Consider the following 23,388-nt stretch of genomic DNA (forward strand, 5'->3'; position numbering starts at 1 on the left):
GAGATACTACTATTGAGAACGGGCAACACTACTGGGAAGTGAAAGCCCAGAAGGATTGCAAATCCTATAGTGTGGGAGTAGCGTATAAAAATTTGGGGAAATTTGACCAGCTAGGGAAGACTAATACAAGCTGGTGCGTGCATGTGAACAACTGGCTGCAGACTACATTTGCAGCCAAACACAACAACAAAGCAAAATCGCTAGATGTCCTGGTTCCAGACAGGATAGGAGTCTATTGCGACTTTGATGGAGGTAACTTGGGAGTCCTCAGAACTATGCATGAGAGAGCTGAAATAGTGTTACTCCTTTACCTTCTGAGAACGTGTATTAAGGAAAAGACAAATGTTACACATAACCTGAACTCTTTTAGAAGTATTAACATGCTTTTATCTCTGCAGGTCAGCTCTCTTTCTATAACGCAAGCTCAAAGCAGTTGTTGTACACCTTCAAAACAAAATTCACCCAGCCGCTACTACCAGGTTTCATGGTCAGTACCTACCTAATTTAACTCATTCCATCATTTCTGCTTCAAGGGCTATTTTTCTACAGTTACTTTTAGGAATAATTTCATAATGTGGAAAAGACTTGCATCGAATGTCACAGATGCTTTCGGGTTATTGATGCGTCACTGTCTGACCTCTAAACATGTTTATATGCTTATTAAACTTGGTTGCTCCAGGAAAAACTGGCAGCCACTTTGATGACTACCTCCAGGGCTCTGTATATGCCTGAAGAAGAGAAACCTCAAATGGGGAAATGCAGGAGTGGCTAACCCTTCAAATGTTGCTGGACTGTAACTCCCATTATCCCTGACCTTTGCCTGTGCTGTCTGGGGCTGATGGGAGTTGGAGTCCAGCAGTATTTGGAGGAGGACAAGATGCGCAGATCCCTGAAAATCTCTAGCTTACACTTTTGAAAAAAGCAATGTATTATAACTCTAGCACTCGTAGCTGCAAAACAATGTGCATAACTTATACAAAATTGCCTGGGAGCAGAATTTTATATTTGTTCTGAATATACATCACAGACCTTCTCCTGTTTAGATGAGCCTACCCAGATACTTAGAAAGTTGAAGTAATTTTATCTGTTTTAGTATTTTAACATTTGTATGTTTTTAAAGTAGAGTTGTGAATTTTTCTCCCTTAAAACAAACTTGAATGGGAGCTGGAGTGTAATATAGAACACTGTTGAAACTAGACTTCCCGCCCCACCCCACCTTGTGTTAGAAACTTAAGAAAATGCCAAACTGTCAGCCTCCTCTCTATATACCGTATTTTTTGCCCTATAGGACGCACTTTTTCCCCTCCAAAAATGAAGGGGAAATGTGTGTGCGTCCTATGGGACGAATGCAGGCTTTTGCTGAAGCCTGGAGAGCGAGAGGGGTCGGTGCGCACTGACCCCTCTCGCTCTCCAGGCTTCGCGGACCTCTCAGTAAGCAGCGGGAGCCAGCGCTGGGCTCCCACGGCTTGCAGAGAGCTGCCTGTTTGGGGACTGGGGTCGGGGGAAGCTTGGGCCTCCCCCGCCCCAGCCCCGCGCCTGGGGGGAAATAATTTTTTTTCCCTTTATTTCCCCCCCAAAAAACTAGGTGCGCCTTATGGGATGGTGCGTCCTATAGGGCGAAAAATACGATAGATAGCGAGAATTTCCTCACCTGAGTTTTAGTTTTATATTTACAGTAGATTTTAAAAGTAGAAAAGGCGACACTGTTTAAGCAGTTCAGAGCAACTGTTTCAGAATATAACTATGGCTAAACTGGATTTGAGCCTCTTAATTTTTCAAAAAGTGACAACACTGTTAATCATTGTCATTCTCACTGTTCCCCTGGTCAGCTCTTTGGTGAAACAGGGCCAGTTATAGAGAAGATAGGGGTTTCAACATACTCGGGGAACAGACAGAAAAATGCTGTGATATACAGTGATTGCCATGATTTTAATTGACTCTGAGCAAGAAGAGAGCACTGATGACCCCTCATCTTTTATATATCGGTTTTCTAGGTTTGGTGTGGTGGTCTCACCTTGACAACAGGACTGCAGGTGCCAAGTGCCGTGAAAACACTGCAGAAGAGCGAAAATGGATTAAGCGGTTCAGCCAGCAGCCTAACCAATGTTGCCCAATGATATTTTCACTTCATGTTAACTGCTTTTTCTTTGCAGGTGTTACTCAAAGAGCTTTTGAGCAATGCTTTAATGTGTTCCTGCTACTTCTGAGGCCTAAGCACCACTAGTGGGGCTGAACCAAAACGTTAGCAGGAGTGTACTGTGAATCTGCAGTGTAATAGGAAAATAGACTGATCTTTTTTAAAAAAGAGAATTGGGTATTTGAGATTGTAGCTATCTACTACTGTTAGACTAAGTTTGACTACTTGTCTTACGGATTCTTGACAGATAACTTCAGTATAACACGCAACAAAGGCAAGTATGATCTTGGTCTAAAAGGCCTTCCTTGCTTTTCTTCTGTCTAGGTTTCTAACACTCACTCCTTGACCCCGGAAAAGGAGATGAGCTGGAGGGTAATACACAGAAGCTTTAAAAATGAGAGCCATCTAAAAAAGCCAGTCTAACTTTCCATAACTCAGTGTAATGAAAAGGTGGTGGTGGTGTGTGGTACAAATACTTAGGTTTTGATCACTGTCCTTTGATTCAGGGTAGTTTTTACGCAGTTGGGCACCATGAATAACATTGCCGAGAACTACACAGTCATCTCAAGTAGTGCATTTTAAACTGGTATTTGGACAGTGTCCATTAACCATGAAAAAGGCTTTGAGGAATGGAAGAGATTGTAGTATTTCTGACTAGTCAGCTTAAGGAGCTTTTTGAAGTGCTTCCATTTTCCTCTGTTAAATCACCTGAGCTCAGTAATGAGGCAGTTTAAGTCCCATTTTTTTGTATTGTCAGCCAGTTTCAGTGTGTACTTCACATGGTACACTTTTTTGAGGTTAAGTGTACGCTTAGAATTAAGTCATGTTTCGCCAGCCATTCTTATCTGTAAGTTAATGGCTTGTTGCCACATCTTTAGTTTCTAGGCTGTGCCCTGAAAACTGCTCCAGAGGCTCAAAATAATATACTGTACCTAGTCAACTGCTAGATGCATCAGACATCTTAGTTTTGTAACATGGTAAATGTCCGGAATGATGTTATCTTCAAACCTCTAAAGCACTTTTCCTGTAGATTTTGAAAGTGGATTGTACATTCCAGTTTTAAAGGCACCATAAGTTCTGAGTTTCCTGCGTGATGTCGGAAGCATATATTAAGAATGTAGAGGCATGTTCAGATTTTATGGTAACTTCCAACCTTTGAACATTTTGAGCTTGGCTCCCTATTAATTTCTCCATCATAGAACCTGGTACTAGGGTTTTGGGGTGTTGTTGTTTTTTACATTCTGTGATCTACTGTCTCACTCTTGAGAAATTTCGCAGAATAGTATGAAACAAACTTTTAAATAAAGTGCATCTGAGCATTTTTCACTCGTGAGAAATGGTTACCTGCAGTTGTCTTTGAAGTGTTAAGAATTGAGTTTGAATGTTCAACTTTCCCAACTGAACCATGTAAATTGTTTCCTCAGAATCCCTGAATGGCTACATTAATCCAGTCTGTTTACTCAATTGTCCCTCTTGCAAAAAAGTAGCAAATCACAGTAAAATGTCTCATGTCCTAAGAACTCCTTAAACACCATGTTCTACCCAGTCTTCTAACAATCAAGGAACCCAGTATTTATCCCATTGTAATAATGTGTTTGTTCTGTAAGACCCTTAATGTAGTTCTGCTTTGTATACCTTTGTATTTGCAGCACTTAAGTTCACATTTTTATTCTTCGCATATTTGATTTGTGAAATAAAGATGTTTTGATAACTGGCTTGTTATGCCCAATGCAGATAACATGACAACTACTTCTAGGAAGAAAATATAATGTGGTAAATACCTTTATGATGCTTTGACCAGTATAAATGGGCTTCTAACTAGTCAGAATCAAGCTGCTATACTCTCGGAATTACATATTTTGGAGTAAGGCCTTTGTTCTATGTACAGTTAATAGAGGCATTTAACTGTCTTAAAATGGTTGCATCTGCTAACTGTCAAGTGTGATCCAGACTCTGAATCGACTGAATACTTCACAGTTGCAAGTTCTACTGAATTATGCAGGCATCTCTGTGAATTTTCCACAACTCAGTGGATCTGCAATATTTATTCCAGATGCAGTACTAGTGTTTAGAGGTTTGACATGTATTGGGAAACATACATTTGGAGCGGTGGGTTATCCTTATCGGAGGAACATTACTGCTAGTGGAACAATCTGAGGCATAGGTGCTTCTGTTGGCTGCCCAGCTGGGTAGTTCCATATCAGTTTAAGGAATTAGAGTATGGTGACACGAGGAAATGCCTTAAGCACTTTAGATATTGTTTATGAAACTTGAACTGACAACATTGATAGGTTTGCATTCTGTGGCAAGCATGCAGAAATTGGTGCAATTGAGCAAAGCAAATTACTCAGTTTGATGGTTTTGAGCAAAACAATTATTTGATTGTGTTTACTCTTCAGGTAGATATGCTAGATTGGTTACAAACAAGGCATAGTGTGTATATAATTTGTCTGCTTACTCGTTGTAAAATTTGAAGTATTTTTGTATTTGTAGCTAATGAAAGGTGGTTTTTTTTGTATATTTACAGCAAGAAGAAAACGTGTATTGTTAATTTAGTTTACAGAAATTATGGAATTGTCTACTGTGACATAATCATGTAACACAACTTGACTCCCTTTTGTATAATAAAGTAGCAAATGTAATTCACAATTGGGTTTAAATCCAAAACTATGTGAATCTGCTTAGAGGTTTCTGAAGAGCAGCTGAAAGCCCAATTCACAAAACCGTATTATGAATGGCATTTTAAGGGTGTAAGAGTGGAATGGTTATACAGTGACTATACAATACAGTCTTAATAATTCAGTTTAAGTTTGAGGGCTATGTAATGAACATAATACATTCTCCTTTTATTAAAGGAAGCAGAAATACTCCTATAAGGCTGCCTGTTCTCTCCCTTGCCTCTTAGGACAGGATTCCTTTCTGTGATATAGGAACAGTTTTGAGGCAAACTAATTCGGCAAATGTTGGCATTTTAATTATGCAAGTGAGAACTTGGTGTGGTATATCAACTGACTTTGTTACTATGCGATTGGCACACTTGGTTGACCCTATATTTTCTGGTCGTTACTTTTGTCCTTGGAATTAAACTGAAGTGTTCTGGAAGACTACTGACTTGAAAGGGAAACTTAAGCCGCGTTTTCCTCCCTTAGTACTGTACAAATCAGCGGCTTCTCTCTGCAGGTGGGCTGCTCGTTTTCACCACCGGTAAAACACTTCGGCATGTGCCTTTTCAAAATGGCTCTTATTTCTCTCCTAGTGTAAAGTATTGAGATAAGAAAGCATATTGATATTCTGCTGTCACATTGAACTTCCTAAATGGGGAAATTGTGCACTGACTTCAGGTACCCAGTGCTTTGCTCTTCATCCTTGTCAAGTACCCTCGGACAACAACCCTACCTACCACAACACTGTACAACTGGGGTGCCTTAGAGCCCATGGAGTGTTTTAATTTGCTGTGTCTTTAAGTCAAACACATCTTGCAGGGGTTTTGTATTAATAAACTTTTGAAAACTCGTATACATCTTTTGTCGTGCTTTTTCTGAGGATAATATGCTATAGTAGCTTTCTTTGGGTATGGAAGATCTTTGCCTGAACATTGCTGTTGCCTTGGGAGGGGAGAAGCAGCAGTAACAGCTTTTCCTAAACAAGTATTTTAATATATTATGTAATTATATTTTACAACAAAATATGTTTATGTAAACTGCTTTGGGAGGTCTGCCTGAAAAACAATATATAGTAAATGCTGTAAATAAATGCTGTAACTCAATGCTTTAACTCTTGGGCGGTTTTAGCAGACATATAAAGCAAACTTGGATAATAGGGAGGCTAGTAATATTTAGTTGAATTATTCCTGCACCTTTTCATTCTTTCACCAGAGAGGGCAACTGTATCTGAAAATAGAGTGACACTTGCTGTCTTTAATGTATGTGAGTTATTGATCTGGTGCTTAATACATAGCTGTTAATGTTTCCCCTTTTTAAAGGGAAATTCCCTTATTCCAAATAGGATTCCTCGCAAGAAAAGGGAAAAGTTGACAGCTACGGCTTAATATATACGGTGCTATTGGTAGTAACATAGGTAATAGTGAAGGGGAAACAACCGAAAACATTGTTGGGCTAATAGTAATTGCCGATGAGGCTGCTGTGCACATATTCAATCTTTTCAGACATGGGGCTTAACTAGTTTAAAGATATGTATTGGGGAACCATATTATTTGTATAGTTGTAGTGCTGGATCAGGCTTCCAGTAGCTCTCGGATGAGAAAAACCGATTTAGTTCCAAATGGGGTTTTGTTTTTGTTTTTTAAACTACTATTATGGCACAGCTTGTCAGTAATTAAGTGTAGATTAGACTCTTCCATTTTTTAGCCTAGGATGAAGGTGTCCTGCTTGACCTGAGTTTAGAACAGCTGCTAGGATTGCATGGTGCTTTGGGTTTTGTTTTTGCAAATAGTTGTTACAAGTAGCATTTCCAGTCCTTGCGCTGCAACCTCACCTGAAAAAATGTAACTCTCTGCCTATTGAAATAAAGCAGGCCCCTTCGCTGTGCTCCTTTCGGTGCCTGCGGAAAACATTTGTCTAGATGAGCCTACCTTAGAAAGTTTTAAGTAATTTTAATCTGTTTCAGTATTTTCTCTTGCATGCTTTTAAAGTAGGACTGTGGTCATCTCCCCCCCCCCCCATGTTTTTTCATCTTTTAGTAAACCACTTTGAGGTGTGCGAGTTTTTGTTTTGTTTTTAAGTCAAGCGGTATAAAAATCGTATGAAATTACAAAATGACGACTAAGAAGGTGGACGACTCTCCTTCCTTGAAGGTTTTTTTTTAAATCGGTGGTTGGATGGCCACGTGCCAGGGATGCTTTTTAGTCTACTTCTGGGTCCCTTCCAACTGGACCAACTCATACCATTCTAGGATCAGAATGAATGAATGAACTGAGGTGTAGCTGCCTCAATGTGTGTTTCCCATTTTCAAACTGGTGCCTTCCACCGTGTTAATTATAATAAATTATTATAATAAATTATTATTATTATTATTATTACTATTATTATTATTATTATTAATTTATTAAAAGAGCTGCAGGACTCCGCACAGCATGTGCAAAAATAAACACATACTTCCTGAGTGCAAGATTTCAGGGTGGGTGTCCCCTCTTAACTTTGCTAATATAGTTTATTATTATTAATTTTATTTTTAGTGTATCCAGTTGTCAAACATCTATGAAAAGGTAACCAAAAGGTCCGCCTGATGTCGGCCTCCATCTACATCGAGAGGCAACGCAGTGCACCTCCAGGGGGTGAAGTCAAACCGAAGGGACCTCCCCCCCCCCCGCCCCCTTTATGCTCCCAGCAGCCTCAGACACGTTGGGAGCTGCGGCTTGTTGGGAACAGCTGAGGACGCAGCATCTTCCACGCACGCGCACACCGGGCGTCAGCTTTAATTCCCCCCCCCCCCAAAAAGAGGGTCTGAGTGCAGCGACGCAACACCTCCGGCTCCCCACCGAACAGTGCGGGCCACAACTCCACCCCCCGCTTTCCGTCCCTCCCTGCAAACAGAGAGGCCCTTCAAACGGGAACCGGAAATGAGGTTTCAAGGGAAAAAAAGGCAACCTGCGCGCCTTCGTAAACGGACTCTTCCCTCCCTCCCGTCTTAACTCTATGTTCTCCTCGCGCCGCCCTGAGGCTGCCGGTGCCGTAAAGGGCGGGCTTCGCTTTACGGCAGAAGCCCGTCGCTCGGCTCCTACCTTCCTGGCGCACCGTCAGGTAAGAGGGACAGGGAGGAAGGCAGTTCCTATGAGGCGTGTTTGCTTTTTTAGTGGGGCGGCTTTCTCGCTGGGCTCGCCTCAGGCTCCTCTTTTAACGCTGCCCCAGGGACAAGGTTGGGGGGGGGCGACAAGATGAAGCAGCTGCTAAATAAAGTTAAACGGGGAGGTTTCTTCCCCGCGGATAAATAATAATAATAATAATAATAATAATAATAATAATAATAATTTTGATTTATACCCCACCCTCCCCAGCCAAGGCCGGGCTCAGGGCGGCTAACAAGCAATAATAAAAACAAGTTGAATGAATACAACTTAAAAACAAGATTAAAATACAACATTAAAATATTGAAACATTAAAATATTAAAATATTAAAATCCAGCCTCATCAGAGGAGGATGATAATAGATGTTGAGAGGCGGCTGAGGAGGAGAGAAGTTGCAAGGTTGCGAGGGACCCGTGAAGGTCATGTAGCCCAACCCCGCCGCCCCCATTCAAAATTCACCAGGCGCATTTTGCCACCTTGGAGGCGCCTTGGATCTTCCCAGTTTCCACACACTTAACAACACATCCTGTCGAATTCTATCCACAACATTTTTACCTGCGCAACTGGAAACCCCCAAAAGTTGTATTGGAAATACACAGCTTTTGAGCTGTTCGGCTCCAAAATGGCAAACAGGCACTGTGTTTTGGCCACTGTAACTCTGGTTTAAGGAGCCGTTTGGCTGCTTAGCTTATTATTATTAATAATAATTTATTATTTATACCCCGCCCATCTGACTGGGTTTCCGCAGCCACTCTAAGGCAGCTTCCGACAAAGTATTAAAAACACGATAAAACATTAAAAACTTCCCTAAACAGGGCTGCCTTCAGATGTCTTCTAAACGTTGTGCAGTTGTTTATCCCCTTGTTTTTTTTATCTCGTATTCTTATGTTGTGACATCTGCAGATGACGGGTGGTATTCAAATGTAATAAAATAAAATAATTTTATAATTCATACCCCACCCATCTGGCTGGGTTTCCCCAGCCACCCTGGGCAGCGCAGCACATATAAAAACATAGTAAAATGTCAAGCATTAAAAACTTCCTGATACAAGGCTTTCCTTCAGATGTGTTCTAAAGGTTGTGTAGTTCTTTATCTCCTTGACATCTGATGGAAGGGCGTGTGTACGTGAGAAGCTGCTGGGAACTGTAGCTCTGTGAGGGGAAAGCTACAGTTCCCAGCACCTTTAAGCAACAGTTTCTAGGATTCTTTGGAGGCAGGGGGAGAGATGTGCATTGAATGTGCTTTAAGCACCGGATGTGGGAGCCCATGACAAGCCCCGAAATAACAAACTTGGTTTATGATTGCTTTGTACCTTTGATAGTGTGTTGCAGGTAGGAATTACTCAATGTGACACTACCACCAGCAAAACCCCATTGATTTTTAGCACAGACAGTAATAATTTAAAGGGAGGGAGTGATTAAAAGTAGACATGGCACTGGGATTTGGTGGAGAGGTTTATCCCTCTCTGCTCTGCCCATCACCCTGATGAGGATGCAAATTCTCTGTCCCTGTCATCAGACTGATCACTGAATGAGTCAGGAGGGGAATATAACCCCCTGAATAGTGCATTTCCCTAGAGGGATGTTGTCTTCAAGCACCCAAAAAAGGTTAGCTCTTCCTTTTTCAAACACTTTTGGGAGAAAGTGGAGAGGGGGGAATCTGAGAACCTAGCTGTGTTATGCTACTAACCAACAGGGATTCACACAAGCACTTCGATGTTTCTCATTGTTAAGAGTCTTAAAAGTAATTCGAACAAGCATTAATGTTCTTTGCACACAACAATGATTCTCGTTTATATAAAACTGTTACAAACACTTCATTGAATTCAAGTTCCCCCCCTCCCCTTTTCCCCAGCTTTATTTTCCACTGGAGAGACGTTGGTAGGCTACTTGAAAAGATGAGAAGAACGAAGCTCCTGCTTTCAACTGGTAGTCAAGAGAGCCCTGAAGACTAATGCAGAGAATTAACAAGAACGTGGTTTTGGGCCTTCTTACTTTGACAAGCTCAGTCTTTCTCCTGTTCCAGCTGTACTATTATAAATACTATTTATCACCAAGGGTAAGAACTCTGGCAGCCCACTTAAAAACAACAACACCATCACACAGCTACATTCAGCAGAACGAATCCAAACAAGTGTTTATAATGATTTGTTAAAATAAGATGGGAGACGCGAGATTGAGACTTGCTTGTTATTGAATATTCTTGCTTGGTAGTAAATTCCAATGAAATCAATATGGCTTAAACATGGTTAAAGTCAGATTTCATATGTTCCAGGTTACGGTCTGGCCATTTTCTGGTCAGGTGGAGTGGAGCTTTCTAGCTCCATTGCTATCTTTATAGTTTGATTCCAATGTAGTATGTCAGAAAATTAGTCAACAGAGGAAGTGTGTACTCTTTGAGCTGAAAATAGATTAGTTCAAATATATTTAAAAAATGCAATATTTTTGAAAAATATCACCAAGGCTTCACTTCTCATTTGTCTTGGTGGTAGCACCAGGACTTGACTTGCAAAGCCTCTTCTCTGTTGTTTGGTTTTGTTAGAATGGAGCTGTTTTCCCCAAGTTTAAAGGGAACAAAGCAGGACAAGACAGTAGTCAGTGGGTAAGTACTTTTGCTCTGAAAGTATTTTTATTATATTTTTATTATTTATTGAATTTATATACCGCCCCACACTTGGAGGTCTCAGGGCGGGTCACAAAAAAGGTCACAATATAGGAAATAAAAATAAAAACAATAATCCAATAAAGTAAAGGTAAAGGTACCCCTGCCCATACGGGCCAGTCTTGACAGACTCTGGGGTTGTGCGCCCATCTCACTTAAGAGGCCAGGGGCCAGCGCTGTCCGGAGACACTTCCGGGTTACGTGGCCAGCGTGACATCGCTGCTCTGGCGAGCCAGAGTCGCACACGGAAACGCCATTTACCTTCCCGCTGGTAAGCAGTCCCTATTTATCTACTTGCACCCGGAGGTGCTTTCGAACTGCTAGGTTGGCAGGCGCTGGGACCGAGCAGCGGGAGCGCACCCCGCCGCAGGGATTCGAACCGCCGACCTTTCGATCGGCAAGCCCTAGGCGCTGAGGCTTTAACCCACAGCGCCACCTGCGTCCCAATAACACCCCCCTAAAAGAGCCACATTTTAAAGGGTATAGGATGTTGATTAGGTCAGCCAAAGGCCTGGTTAAAATGGAATGTTTTTGCCTGCCACCTAAAGGTGTATAATGAAGGCACCAGGCAAACTTCCCTAGGGAGAGCATTCCACAGCTACTGCAGAGAAGGCCTGTTCTCATGTTGCCACCCTCTGGACCTCTCAAGGAGGAGGCACAGGGAAGAGGTATTGCAGTCCTGAGCCATTTAAGGCTTTATAGGTCAAAACCAGCACTTTGAATTGGGCACAGAAACTAATCGGTAGCCAGCGCAGTCAGACCAGGATCGGTGTAATATGCCCAAACCGTCTTGCTCCAGTGAGCAGCGTGGCCACTGAATTCTGCACTAGCTGAAGTTTCTGAACTGTCCTCAGAGGCAGCCCTGAGTATAAGATGTATAAGATCTCTTTTGCTGCTTTGATCAGTATGATACCCATTATTGTTACTTTATTGACTTAAAAGGTAAAGGGACTCCTGACCATTAGATCCAGTCGTGACCGACTCTGGGGTTGTGGCGCTTATCTCTCTTTATTGGCCGAGGGAGCCGGCGTACAGCTTCCGGGTCATGTGGCCAGCATGACTAAGCTGCTTCTGGTGAACCAGAGCAGCGCACGGAAACGCCGTTTACCTTCTTGCCGGAGGGGTACCTATTTATCTACTTGCACTTTGACGTGCAAGTCAAACAGCTAGGTTGGCAGGAGCAGGGACCGAGCGATGGGAGCTCACTCTGTCGCGGGGATTCGAACCGCCAACTTTCTGATCAGCAAGCCCTATGCTCTGTGGTTTAACCCACAGCGCCACCCGCGTCCCTATACTTTATTGACTTAGGGGTCTTCAAAAGCTTTTTAAAGATATTTTTTCCCCTTTCCTGTCTCTTTACACAGCACGCTGTTAAGAAATTCATTAGTTTGATGTCCAGTCACAACATACCTGTGCATCTGATTGATCCATTGCTTCTGGGACTAATTGACACAGACTTGAAGCAGCTCAGGACCTCTCCTGATAGCAGACACTCAGAATGCAGATACCTCTGTGCTCGACGGGACTTCACCACCTTTGCCGTCCTGGACAAAGCCTGGAAACTTGAGGTAAATTTGTCTCATCTTCATTTACCTATCTATGCTGAACTTTGTAACTGTTAGATTGAGTAAGCATAGAGACAAAATATCAAAACATTTATGGTGCATTTCTCAGGAATTTTTGAGAAAGGGGGAGTCATATGGTGAGTGACTTGACCACAAGGCAAATGTTTCTTAGAAGGTACCTCATAACAGCAACAGATGGAGTGTGTCTCTCTGTGGTTCATATTTGAAGGTTGTGGTTTTTTTTGTTTTGGCTTTCATATCTTAACAGATGGTATTGTTACTCAGGAGGAAAACTGCAGAAAAGCACAAAAGAGGTTTTAATACACTTTTTACACTTAAATAAGTGTATGAAAATAAATGCTAAGTGGTATTCAGAGAACTATGTGAAGCCAAGTAAGTTGGTTAAGTGTATTTATTAGAACTAAAAAGGAGATTGTAAGAATAATTGCATTACCATAGAGAGGGGTTTCTGTTTCATTTTGAAACAGAAGAGCAAGTGCTTTGCAAAGCAGGACTGTGTGTGTGTGTGTGTGTGTGTGTGTGTGTGTTTAATATACTGAGCCAAAATGCAGTGTGTCAATTTCAGGTGGGCCTGTTTCGAGCTGCTGAGAGAGTGGGTTTCCAGTGGCTAAAGATTCAGAGCAAAGACCCACGACTAGAAGGGATGGACGACCTCTCTGGGACGGAGATTCCCTTACACTACATTTTCAGACTGGCAGCGCATGCCATCCATCTGGTGGTCTTTTATGAGAGGAGCGGGAACTACCTCTGGCACGGACAGCTGCGGCTGAAGCGACATATGGACCGGAAGTTTGTACCTTTTCGGAAGTTGCCATTTGGCCGCTACCCGGGAGCCTACGACAAGTAAGAAATGGCAGGGCAGTGTTTTCTGTTTCTATTTGATGCACAAGTTTTTCATACAAAGCACACAGCTTGCCTTGTATCCTTGCTGAACGACGAATGAAATCAGATGTGCAGGATTTCTGAAGTCAATGAGATTACAGCAATGGAGAAAAGTTTTACATTCATGATCCGACAATATTCTTCTCCCAACCTGATGCATGATACTAGAACAGGGAATCGTGCAGTGATGATGTTTGGCTATAAAATCAGGACAGGCCAGATAAATGCATCTTAAACTTGGGAAATCCTTTACCACCAGGAGGTGGTTGCCACTGGCCTGTGAGGCTTCAAAACGGGGCCAAACAGAAGAAATAGCTGGGAAATAAACAGCTTGTTGCTCATCATGTTGCAACACATCCTTAAATGCAAGTAGCTGAAAATAAGTTTGGTCCCCCAAGGGGAAAAGGCACTCAGATAAATCTTTCATTAGGCAAGTAATGTACCTCTGCCCTTGTATCTGATGGGTTGTTTCTAGTACAGCAGACCCTCTGGATATGAACTTAATTCATTCCGGGGGTCCTTATGTGCTCCCAAAAGTCTGCATCTAGTGGAACTGCTTCTGTGGACACGTGCAGCGCAATAGAGTGCTTCTGTGCATGCGCACGACGCACAGAGCGCTTCTGTGCTCTTCCGGGTTTGCCGTGTTTGCAACCCGAAAGTTATGTTACCCGAAGGTAACATAACCTAAGAGTCCACTGTATGGCAGAGTCCTTGATCCATTTGGCTAAAGGGATTCAGCTGGATGAGAGCATGGTGCTGTTTTACTCTTTCCATTCCGCCTTCCCATTGCAGGCATTTGTTTCTTGTTGGTGCAGATAGGCTGAACAGCTTCAGAACACCTTGTTTGGTCCAAATGGAATGAGTTATTTTGGAGTAGTTGGGTGAAAATAGATAATCTGCAGCCTTTACAAATGAAGCGACTGCAGCTGCTCCTGTGTTTCATTTCGTTTCACCTTCCAGACATGAAAGTTGCTCTTGTTTTCTGGCCAGGTTAATGTAACTCTTTCCTTCTTTGTTACAGGCTAGAACTAATAAGTGTTTCCCTTGATGGGTTGACAGTCCAGATTCCAAAAGAGCCATCTCAGTTCCTAGAGGAAAGGTCCCACTCCAGGTTTATTGAATGTAGGTACAGAGAAGCTCGATCTTTCTTCCAGGTTAGTGGTTATCAAGTAGCATTTCACCCAAAATGTGAAATATTTTCCAGTGTTGCTTGCCTGGTTTCCCCCACCACCCCAGGGTTAAAATGGCTGTTGTTGTCAGAGTTAACATGCTTGAATGGGAATGCTAGTATATCTAGATCAGGGTTTCCCAAACTTGGGTCACTGGCTGTTTTTGTTTGTTTGTTTTTTGGACTAAATTCCCGTCATCCCTGATCATTGGTCCTGCTAGCTAGGGATGATGGGAGTTGTAGTCCAAAAAAACCAAAAACAGATGGAGGACCCAAGTTTGGGAAACACTGATCTAGACTTGTGTGGATGGATGCCTTTGTTCCCAGACTGTAGAATCATATGAAAATATCCTACTGCAGACTTGCACACCCTATGACCCACCAAGCCCAAATCTGCCTATGAGCCACATGCAGTGGCCTGCTAAACGGCTTGCCTCTGATTGTGAAAATAAAAGGAGAGGGTTGTAGTCAAGCAGACAGTGAGCTGTTTCGGTACATGGCTGGATTGTGATTTGTGCAATCCTGATTTAACTCCTCCTGCCTTGCTGATTTATATATGCTATATGGATACTACAGAGATAAGACGTGAGTGGCACTGTGGTCTAAACCACTGAGCCTCTTGGGCTTGCTGATCAGAAGGTCGGCGGTTCGAATCCCCACGACGGGGTGAGCTCCTGTTGCTCTTTCCCAGCAATAATAATAATAAATTTTATTTATATCCCGCCCTCCCCAGCCGAAGCCGGGCTCAGGGCGGCTAGCAACAATAAAACAGTACAAAAGTACAACACAAACAACACTCTAAAATCATTCATTATAAAATTAAATTCAAGCCACTGGCCACCATTGGGCCAGAGCTCCATGAAGATTGCCGAGGGAGGGAGTCAGGCTGTGCCCTGGCCAAAGGCCTGGCGGAACAGCTCTGTCTTGCAGGCCCTGCGGAAACATGTCAAGTCCCTCAGGGTCCTAGTCTCTTGTGACAGAGTGTTCCACCAGGTCGGAGCCACAGCCGAAAAAGCCCTGGCTCTAGTTGAGGCCAGCCTAACTTCTCTGTGGCCTGGACCTTCAAGATGTTTTTATTTGAAGACTGTAAGTTTCTCTGTGGGGCATACCAGGAGAGGCGGTCCCGTAGGTACGAGGGTCCTAGGCCATATAGGGCTTTAAAGGTTAAAACCAGCACTTTAAACATGATCCTGTACTCCACCGGGAGCCAGTGCAGCTGGTATAGCACCGGGTGAATGTGATCTCGCAGCGAAGACCCCGTAAGGAGTCTCGCTGCAGCATTCTGCACCCGCTGGAGTTTCTGGGTCAGTCTCAAGGGCAACCCCATGTAGAGCGAGTTACAATAATCCAGTCTGGAGGTGACCGTCGCGTGGATCACAGTGGCTAGGTCAGGGCGAGAGAGGTAAGGAGCCAACTGCTTAGCTTGGCGGAGATGGAAAAATGCCACCTTTGTTATAGCTGCAATCTGCGCCTCCATGGAGAGGGAGGTATCGAAGATTACACCCAAACTCTTAACGGACGGTGCTGGCACTAATTGCGCCCCCGCAAGAGATGGGAGTTGCCCCCCCAATCCCATATCGTCCCATCCCAGCCACAGGACCTCTGTCTTCGAAGGATTTAGCTTCAACCGGCTCCCACGTAACCATCCAGCCACAGCTTCCAGACTTCTGGTCAGTGTGTCTGGGGCCGAGTCAGGATGGCCATCCATCAACAGATAGAGTTGGGTGTCATCGGCATACTGATGGCAACCCAGCCCAAAACTCCGGACAAGCTGGGCGAGGGGGCGCATAAAGATGTTGAAAAGCATCGGGTAGAGTATCGCACCCACACACCACACACCAAGGAGTGGCGCGATGACAATTCCCCCCCAAGCGCCACCCTCTGTCCCCGACCAGCAACCTAGCAGTTCGAAAGCATACCAGTGCAAGTAGATAGATACCACTGCGACAGGAGGGTAAATAGCGTTTCTGTGTGCTCTGGTTTCCGTCACGGTTCTCCGCTGCGCCAGAAGCAGTTTAGTCGTGCTGCCACATGACCTGGAAAGTTGTCTATTAACAAATGCTGGCTCCCTCGGCCTGAAAGCGGAGATGAGCGCCGCAACCCCATAGTCGCCTTTGACTGGACTGAACCGTCCAGGGGTCCTTTACCTTTTTTTTTTTTACCTCCAGAGATAAGCAATGGTGGTGAAGCTAGCTTCTGATCTCTTAAGTGGCTCATGTTTAAATAATTATTTACTCATATGTATTCCAAGGTCCAATGAATTACAGTTAGAAACATTGTTTGCTGTAAAGTGTGGAAGAGTGCTGTTCATGAATCACAAGTCAAAGCTCCCCTTGGTACATAGAAATATCTGCATGGTTCTTTGCTTCCTGGCCCCAGAGTCCTGTTTCAGATTTAAATGTTAATGGAAATAGCTTGAAACCTATGAACCCCTTTACCCATCCAGCCCACTGGTAGCATAATATTATAGTCCCGAAGCCAGCCACAGTACAATACTGATAAATAAGATTTGCTATAATCCTTTAACACTTGGTGGCGCCAAAGAATGAAAATCCAGTGCATGGAAACAAAGGTGAATCTATCTTATATAGGAAAGCAGGAAAATAATAGTATCTTCTGTGCTACGGCAGTAGATACTGGCATAGAAAAAAAAATCTGTATTAAAAATGGTTATTTACCTGGGTTTGAACATATCTTGAAGTTCATTAAATATTGATTTATTTATTTCAGAAAATGTATATACCACTTGATTGTAAAAGACTTCAAAGCGATATACAAAAAGATAAAACTAGAAAAATCAAGGAAAATTACAACTCGACTTTAAAACATAACAAAAGTTAAAATACTGGAACAGCAGAAAAAAGTAGTTTGGTGGGAGCTGTAAACACTTGACTGTATGAAAATAATACAAGAGTCATTTACAATTTCCCTTTTATTTTTCAGCTGTACCCTGATGATGTATCTCTGGATGCTGTCGAATTCAGAAAGAAAGCCAAGGCCTTGCTCCATCTTGCTTCTCTGACATTAAACAGTTTAGGAGTCAGATTCTGGCTGAGCAGTGGAACTTGCCTGGGTAAGGAGCTTGTGGTCACGTTTGGTCGCTAAGATTGAGAACTGAATGCATTCAGTTACTCAGGGGTGTCTTAACAGGTGCTGCAAAATCCACAGACGTGCAGAGACACATTTTCATATTCCAAAACTGAAATATGAACCAAAACAGCTTGAAACATGTATGGTTAAATGGCTTAAGCCTTAAACACCCCTGCACTCGCCGAAATTTTGGAATGTCCCTGGAAAGAAGGTCATCAGTCTTCTTTATGTAGTGATGGGAGAGAACTAGGCACTGCGACCCTTAACTTGCTCCACTCCCTAACCCCACTTCGCCACCATATCCTTACAGCCTTTGCCATCCCCTCTGCAAGTCTCCAGCAAACTAGGAGAAATCTTCATAGGCTGGTAGATTTTGTGGGCTTGGGTCTGTACTGTGCCAGCTTTCTGCCATGAAACTCACCAAACTGTTGTGTTTTCAGGTTGGTACAGGCAGTGCAATATTATTCCTTACAGCAAAGATGTGGACTTGGGGATTTTCATTCAAGACTACCAGCCAGATATCATTCCAGCATTTCAGAAGGCAGGATTGCCGCTAAAGCACAAGTTTGGCAAGGTTGGTGGATGACACACTTGACGTGGGCACTTTGCCCTGTTTGTAACCCCTCCTTTCCAGGGTCTGCAATGCCAGGCTCTAACAGCAAGAAAATATTGGAAGAGCTACCATGGAGCAGTAGATGCTGGACTGGGGAGATCTGGGTTCAGATCTCTTCGCAGTCATGAAGGTTGCTGAGTGACCCAGGGTCCCAGTCGCTATCACTCTTAGTCAGCCTACCTTGCAGGATTGTTGTAAGGACAAAGTGGGTGGGAGGACAGAACCATGTATCAACAGCATTGTTTATTTGTATGCTGCCTTTCCATGCTCAAACCAGCTTATAGGCTTGTAAAGGTAAAGGGACCCCAGACCATTAGGTCCAGTCGTGGCCTAACCTCTGGGGTTGCGGCGCTTGTCTTGCTTTATTGGCCGAGGGAGCTGGCGTACAGCACAGAGGGCGTACAGCACAGAGGGAAAGGCCTTCATTTCCCCCTGTGATTTGCATGTGAAGCTGCCATACACCACTTGTCCACGTTTCTCAGTGTTGTGTACACTGGTCATGTGGCCAGCATGACTCAGCCTCTTCTGATGAACCAGAGAAGCGCACGGAAACACCGTTTACCTTCCCACTGGAGCGGTACCTATTTATCTACTTTTGAACTGCTAGGTTGGCAGGAGCACGGACTGAGCAACGGGAGCTCACCCCGTTGCGGGGATTCAAACCACTGACCTTCTGATCGGCAAGTCCTAGGCTCTGTGGTTTAACCCACAGCACCACCCGTGTTCCTTATAGGCTTACAGGGCTGGGCAATTTCTGGTTTTCAACATCGTGATATATCAACAATTAAACATTGTGATATTCTGATATACCACGATGTCTGAAATAAGGATGAAGCTATGTAGAGGCATTAATAATAATAATTTATTATTTATACCCCGCTCTTCTGGCTGGGCTTCCCCAGTCACTCGGGGCAGCTTCCAACAAAATAGTAAAATACAGTAATCCATCAAACATTAAAAGCTTCCCTCACATTGTGATTTTTGCATAGAGCGTGCACGTGCGCGTGCACACACCCACCCACCCTCATTCATGATATATTGCCAGGTCAAAAATTAAGGAACCAATATCATGATATGGACTTCAAACTGGTTTTGGGCGATATATTGATATATCACAGCTTACCACACCAAAAGATTTACTTAGTTGCAAAAGCAGCAATAAGCCATAAATTAAAACAAGCATGCAATAAAAGTAAGCAGTCGTTACATAAGTCATGATAAAGTCCAGCAATAAAGATGCAAAGCGTTCATACCAGTAACAGCAAAAAATGAAGGCTCTCTGAAATTAAAACTTGACTTTAACACAAACCCATAAACGACACCCCCCCCCCACTCCACAGACCTCTAGGCATCCTGAGCATCAGGCCCGGCAAAAATGTATGCCACCTTGAGCTTCTTGGGGGAAAGGCTGGATATATAAATAGTCTTCTCATACAGTATACCTGATAACCACGAACAAATGTTTATTTGTATATGGATAAGGTGGTTTCGAACAGGCCATTAAATCCTGGTGTGACTAAAGAGCCCAAACTGTTAGAACAGTCTTGGTTTTCTTTACAAAGCCCAGTTACAGGTTATGAGTTTTTAAAAATGCATGCTTAAACTATCTTCTTTTATTCTGAAGAAGCGCCAGCTCTCAGTCTGGAGTGAGGTCCCAACTGGCCTCTTGTTTCCTGCCAAAGCATACCCTTTTCTGCCGCGGCTGCTAGTTCCCCAACCCCTAGGGTGCCATATAGTGCAAGCAGTACTTGGGTAGGCAAGTCGTCTGGGAAGGTTTTCAACAGGAGACTTGGTGCAGGATCCCCAATCCAGATTGGGAGCGTGGTGCAGATTGGGTTCTCCACAGCAGATGCTGCTTTATTTTAAGCATGCTTTTGTAACAGAAAAAAATAAAATAAAGAAAACTCAAACATGTATCATGTCATTTGTGCCTAAAAATCATTGCACAAAGATCTGGCATGTGTCCCTCTTGTATGTTTGCAGTGTTTGACTTTTGCAGCCTCTTTTAATATTATCTGTGTCATGTAAGGTGCCTTTTTCCTGTCTACCTTACAGGTTAAAGACAGCTTGGAGCTCTCCTTTCAAGGAGAGGATGAAGTAAAGCTCGATATATTTTTCTTCTATGAAGAGGATGACCACGTGTGGAATGGCGGAACTCAGGCCAAATCGGGCAAGAAATTCAAGTATGAGTCAGACTTGGCGTCTGTGGGGGAAGGAAATAGAGCTTGACAAACTTCAGCATGAGATATTCTTAGCAATTAGTGTAGTGCAGCTTCATTCTACCACCAATATAAAAACCATAAACCACGAGGGAATTGCATACCACTTTTTCAAACCACTTTTGGGGGACCTGTTCAGCATTCATCTCGATTTGTTTGCAGGGAGAATGGACATTGTTGGCTATTTAATGAGCATTTCATTCTGATTGGTTTGCAGCAAGGTTAGGCAAGCTTTTCCCCACGTTTTCTAGTGAGTTTTCCCATTGCAAAAATTCAGGCATTTGTGGGAAGTGGGTTTGTTGTGCAGGACCCTCTTGGTTAACTATAATTGTTCAACCCAAATTTGCCAGTACAGTCGTACGTTGGAAGTTGAACGGAATCCATTCCTGAAGTCCGTTCGACTTCCAAAATATTCGAAAACCAAAGCACGGCTTCTGATTGGCTGCAGGAAGAAGAACTAAGCTGTTCGAAAACCAAGGTACGTCTGTATAAGTCATGCAAAGGTGTTTAGTACGTAGTTGTAGAAGCCATTTAAGCCCAAATTCTGCAATATGCAATCTGGATGCAGACACTTTTACTCAATCCCAGAATTCTTACAACATTATCTGTATGCAGATTCTACGAAGTCGCACCACATTTCACTGATTGGATTACAAAGCCCCTTTCCTTCATCATTGACCTTCCTGTTCTTTTTCTGCGACACAGGTATCTGTTTCCCAAATTTACGCTATGTTGGACTGAGTTCGTAGAACTCAAGGTACGTGTGCCATGTGAAACTCTCCACTACATCGAAGCCAACTACGGTAAAGAGTGGAAGATACCCGTGAAGATGTGGGACTGGAAAAACTCTCCACCCAACGTCCAGCCCAATGGGATCTGGCCTATCAACGAATGGGAAGAAGTCATTCAACTCTACTGACCAATTTAAAACAATGACATGTATTTATGTTGCCCACAAGGCATCTTCGATTGTGGAATGCTTCAGCCATTTCCAAAGGAAATGCTGTAAAAGATGTGTTCACTGTTCAGTTGGTCAACGCACAAGCAAATGGATGTCCTGCTTCAGGAACTCTGAAGAACTCTTTTCTACAGCTGAGGATGGGGGGCGGGGTGGGGAATAAGCTACATAAAAGTTGTATGTAAGGAAAAAGGAATACTGGGCCATTTTGAACATTTGTTGCAGCAAATGTCCCTAAGTTAAGAAAAAAGTTGCCTATTCTGCCCAAACTAAGGGTCACCAAATATAGCCCACCATTCATGTCTACACCACAGCTCGCTGAATCTCTGGGTGTCACTCTCTGCCCAGAACTGGAAAAACACAGGTGGGTGGTACCAGTTGTATGGCAAGCCATGGACTATTTAGCAGTGGCTTTGGGTGCTTAGTCGAAATGGAAGTTTTTGTGGGAATGTTCAGGGAGGCAGGAGAGGATATATTGTTTAATAATATCCTTCCTAACTTGTGCTAGCAAGTTCTGTAATTTAGCAGAGTTTTACATTCCCCTTTTAAATGCACAGCGGATAGCTTGTTGCAAGCTTGTTTAAGCTTCTCAATATTAGATTCCTGGTATGACCCTTTTATATCCCTCCTAAAAGAATAGACACGACACAGTCTTGTGTAATGTGTATAAGTTTACTCACACATTCAGTTCACAGATGGATCCCTGAAGGCAGACTTAGTTACAAAGTATATACATATGGATCTACCCCATAAGGGGGGGTTAATCCCAGTGACCGCAGTTCACACAACAAAAGGAAGATGGAAAAGAGAGGGAGGAGGGTTGCGTGCCTTGTGCTTTTGTTACCTGCCCAGGTAAAGCCATGCCCACCTCTGGTCACATGCAAGAGGAAGTATGCCCCAGGCCAGGAGGAAACAGGAAGTGGCTGGACCAAACATTCCCTTGCAAGTCCACTCTCGGAAAACAAGGAATGTTGTATTTGACTGTTATCTATGTATCACATCCCACAGATGGGTTGTTAGTTAAAGCCTGTGTTTGAATCTACAGGGTCTGGTATCACTTTAGCAGCTAATAGATCTGAAAGTAGGAGGAAATGATGTCACCTACTTGGATGGCCATCTGACTCAAATGGTCCCCTTTCACCTAAATTGCTCATAGCTTCTTTCCGACCTCTCGAGTCCAGGTTTTTCTTGAAGCCCCCACTCAGGACCACTTTTGAGGGAGCCTTGCTGGCGGGTGAGAGCCCTTCGCAGCTTACTCGTTGGCAATGCAGTATGGCCGCTCAGAATACAGATGCTGGCCACCCTTGGTCTATTGCATTAAGTATTTAAGAAGAGCTTGTGGACTTCCTTGAGGTTCCCAGTTGGTCATTACAGGAAATAGGATGTAGGGGTAGGTGACTCACGGAGGCAGAAGAGCCTCTTATTCTCATAGAGCATTGAAAAGGGGACCACATCCCAACATGGCTCCTTTTTACAGATGTTCCCAGTGGGATTTCACTCATGGGAAAATAGCAACCCATACTACTTTTAATCAGGGTTTTCCCCCCCAGCTGGAACTCTCAGGTGGGCACCATTCCCCTTCTAAGAGAACGAGGTGAGTTCAGGCATCTATTTTTCTAGAAAAATAGTGCTGCTTTTAATAGTGTATCATTGACCTTTAACCACAGATCAAGACTTTTCTGCCATGTCCCCATCGTTAGGAGATAACTTGGAGGGGGGGGGGAGCATTGTACCAAAAAAAAAAAAAAATCAAAAATAATTTGTCACATCCCTTATTATGGGCAGCAGTTCAAAGAGATTTGAAACTGACGATCAGGACGAAGTGAAATACTGTTATCTCTGAAGAAGTTCTCAGTATATTTTATTTGTACGTGGCTCACTGTGGCCTGAAGTCTGTTTTGCATTGTTTGGAGCTCTGTTATACAAAGCACAATAATGTAGACATTTCTATTTGTGGGCAGAAAATGTGAATATTTTTTTTAAAGAAACAACACTATTTATCTTGTGTGTATAAGGAAAAAGAGAGAAGGTACTAATGCATGTCCCCTCACTAAAACGAATAGTATTTAAATGATCCACGTACAATATTGTGTTTTAACTTATTGACGAAGTTGTTTGCTGTTTTGTACAATGTATGATGATGCTCTTCTTGTCGGTGGCTCCTGTCAAGGAAGAGTTGGTTGTTCCTTCTGTCCTATTGAAATCAATATGACAAGTTAGTATCAAGTAACTCTTCTGGATTTGGGACGAAGGTTTTAATGTACTTGTC

The 23,388-nt window shown here is 43.2% G+C and overlaps 2 protein-coding genes across 5 annotated transcripts in view; both read left to right on the top strand.

Annotated features, from left to right (window-relative positions):
* The window catches only part of FSD1L (fibronectin type III and SPRY domain containing 1 like), a 32,676-nt gene extending 27,023 nt beyond the window's left edge, over positions 1 to 5,653 (top strand). For all 3 annotated transcript variants that reach the window (XM_079959931.1, XM_079959932.1, XM_079959933.1), the window contains 3 exons: positions 1 to 252; positions 399 to 487; positions 1,995 to 5,653. In XM_079959931.1, the coding sequence (XP_079816057.1) occupies positions 1 to 252; positions 399 to 487; positions 1,995 to 2,117 (464 nt within the window). In that variant the 3' untranslated portion in view covers positions 2,118 to 5,653. The remainder of the gene's footprint in view (positions 253 to 398; positions 488 to 1,994) is intronic.
* Positions 5,654 to 7,769: 2,116 nt separating this feature from the next.
* Positions 7,770 to 23,097, top strand: FKTN (fukutin). 2 transcript variants are annotated; one of them, XM_079959584.1, is made up of 10 exons: positions 7,770 to 7,896; positions 9,797 to 10,000; positions 10,484 to 10,543; positions 11,968 to 12,171; positions 12,755 to 13,032; positions 14,093 to 14,225; positions 17,183 to 17,312; positions 17,770 to 17,903; positions 19,998 to 20,125; positions 20,867 to 23,097. In XM_079959584.1, the coding sequence occupies exons 2-10, from the start codon at positions 9,896 to 9,898 to the stop codon at positions 21,078 to 21,080; spliced, it is 1,386 nt and encodes a 461-aa protein (XP_079815710.1). In that variant the 5' UTR covers positions 7,770 to 7,896; positions 9,797 to 9,895; the 3' UTR covers positions 21,081 to 23,097. The 2 variants fall into 2 exon arrangements, with proteins under 2 accessions (XP_079815710.1, XP_079815711.1); XM_079959585.1 differs by lacking the exon at positions 7,770 to 7,896 and adding an exon at positions 9,019 to 9,549.
* Positions 23,098 to 23,388: the final 291 nt, after the last annotated feature.

The sequence above is a fragment of the Podarcis cretensis genome (assembly GCF_951804945.1).
Source record: "Podarcis cretensis genome assembly, chromosome: 17".
NCBI lineage: Eukaryota > Metazoa > Chordata > Lepidosauria > Squamata > Lacertidae > Podarcis > Podarcis cretensis.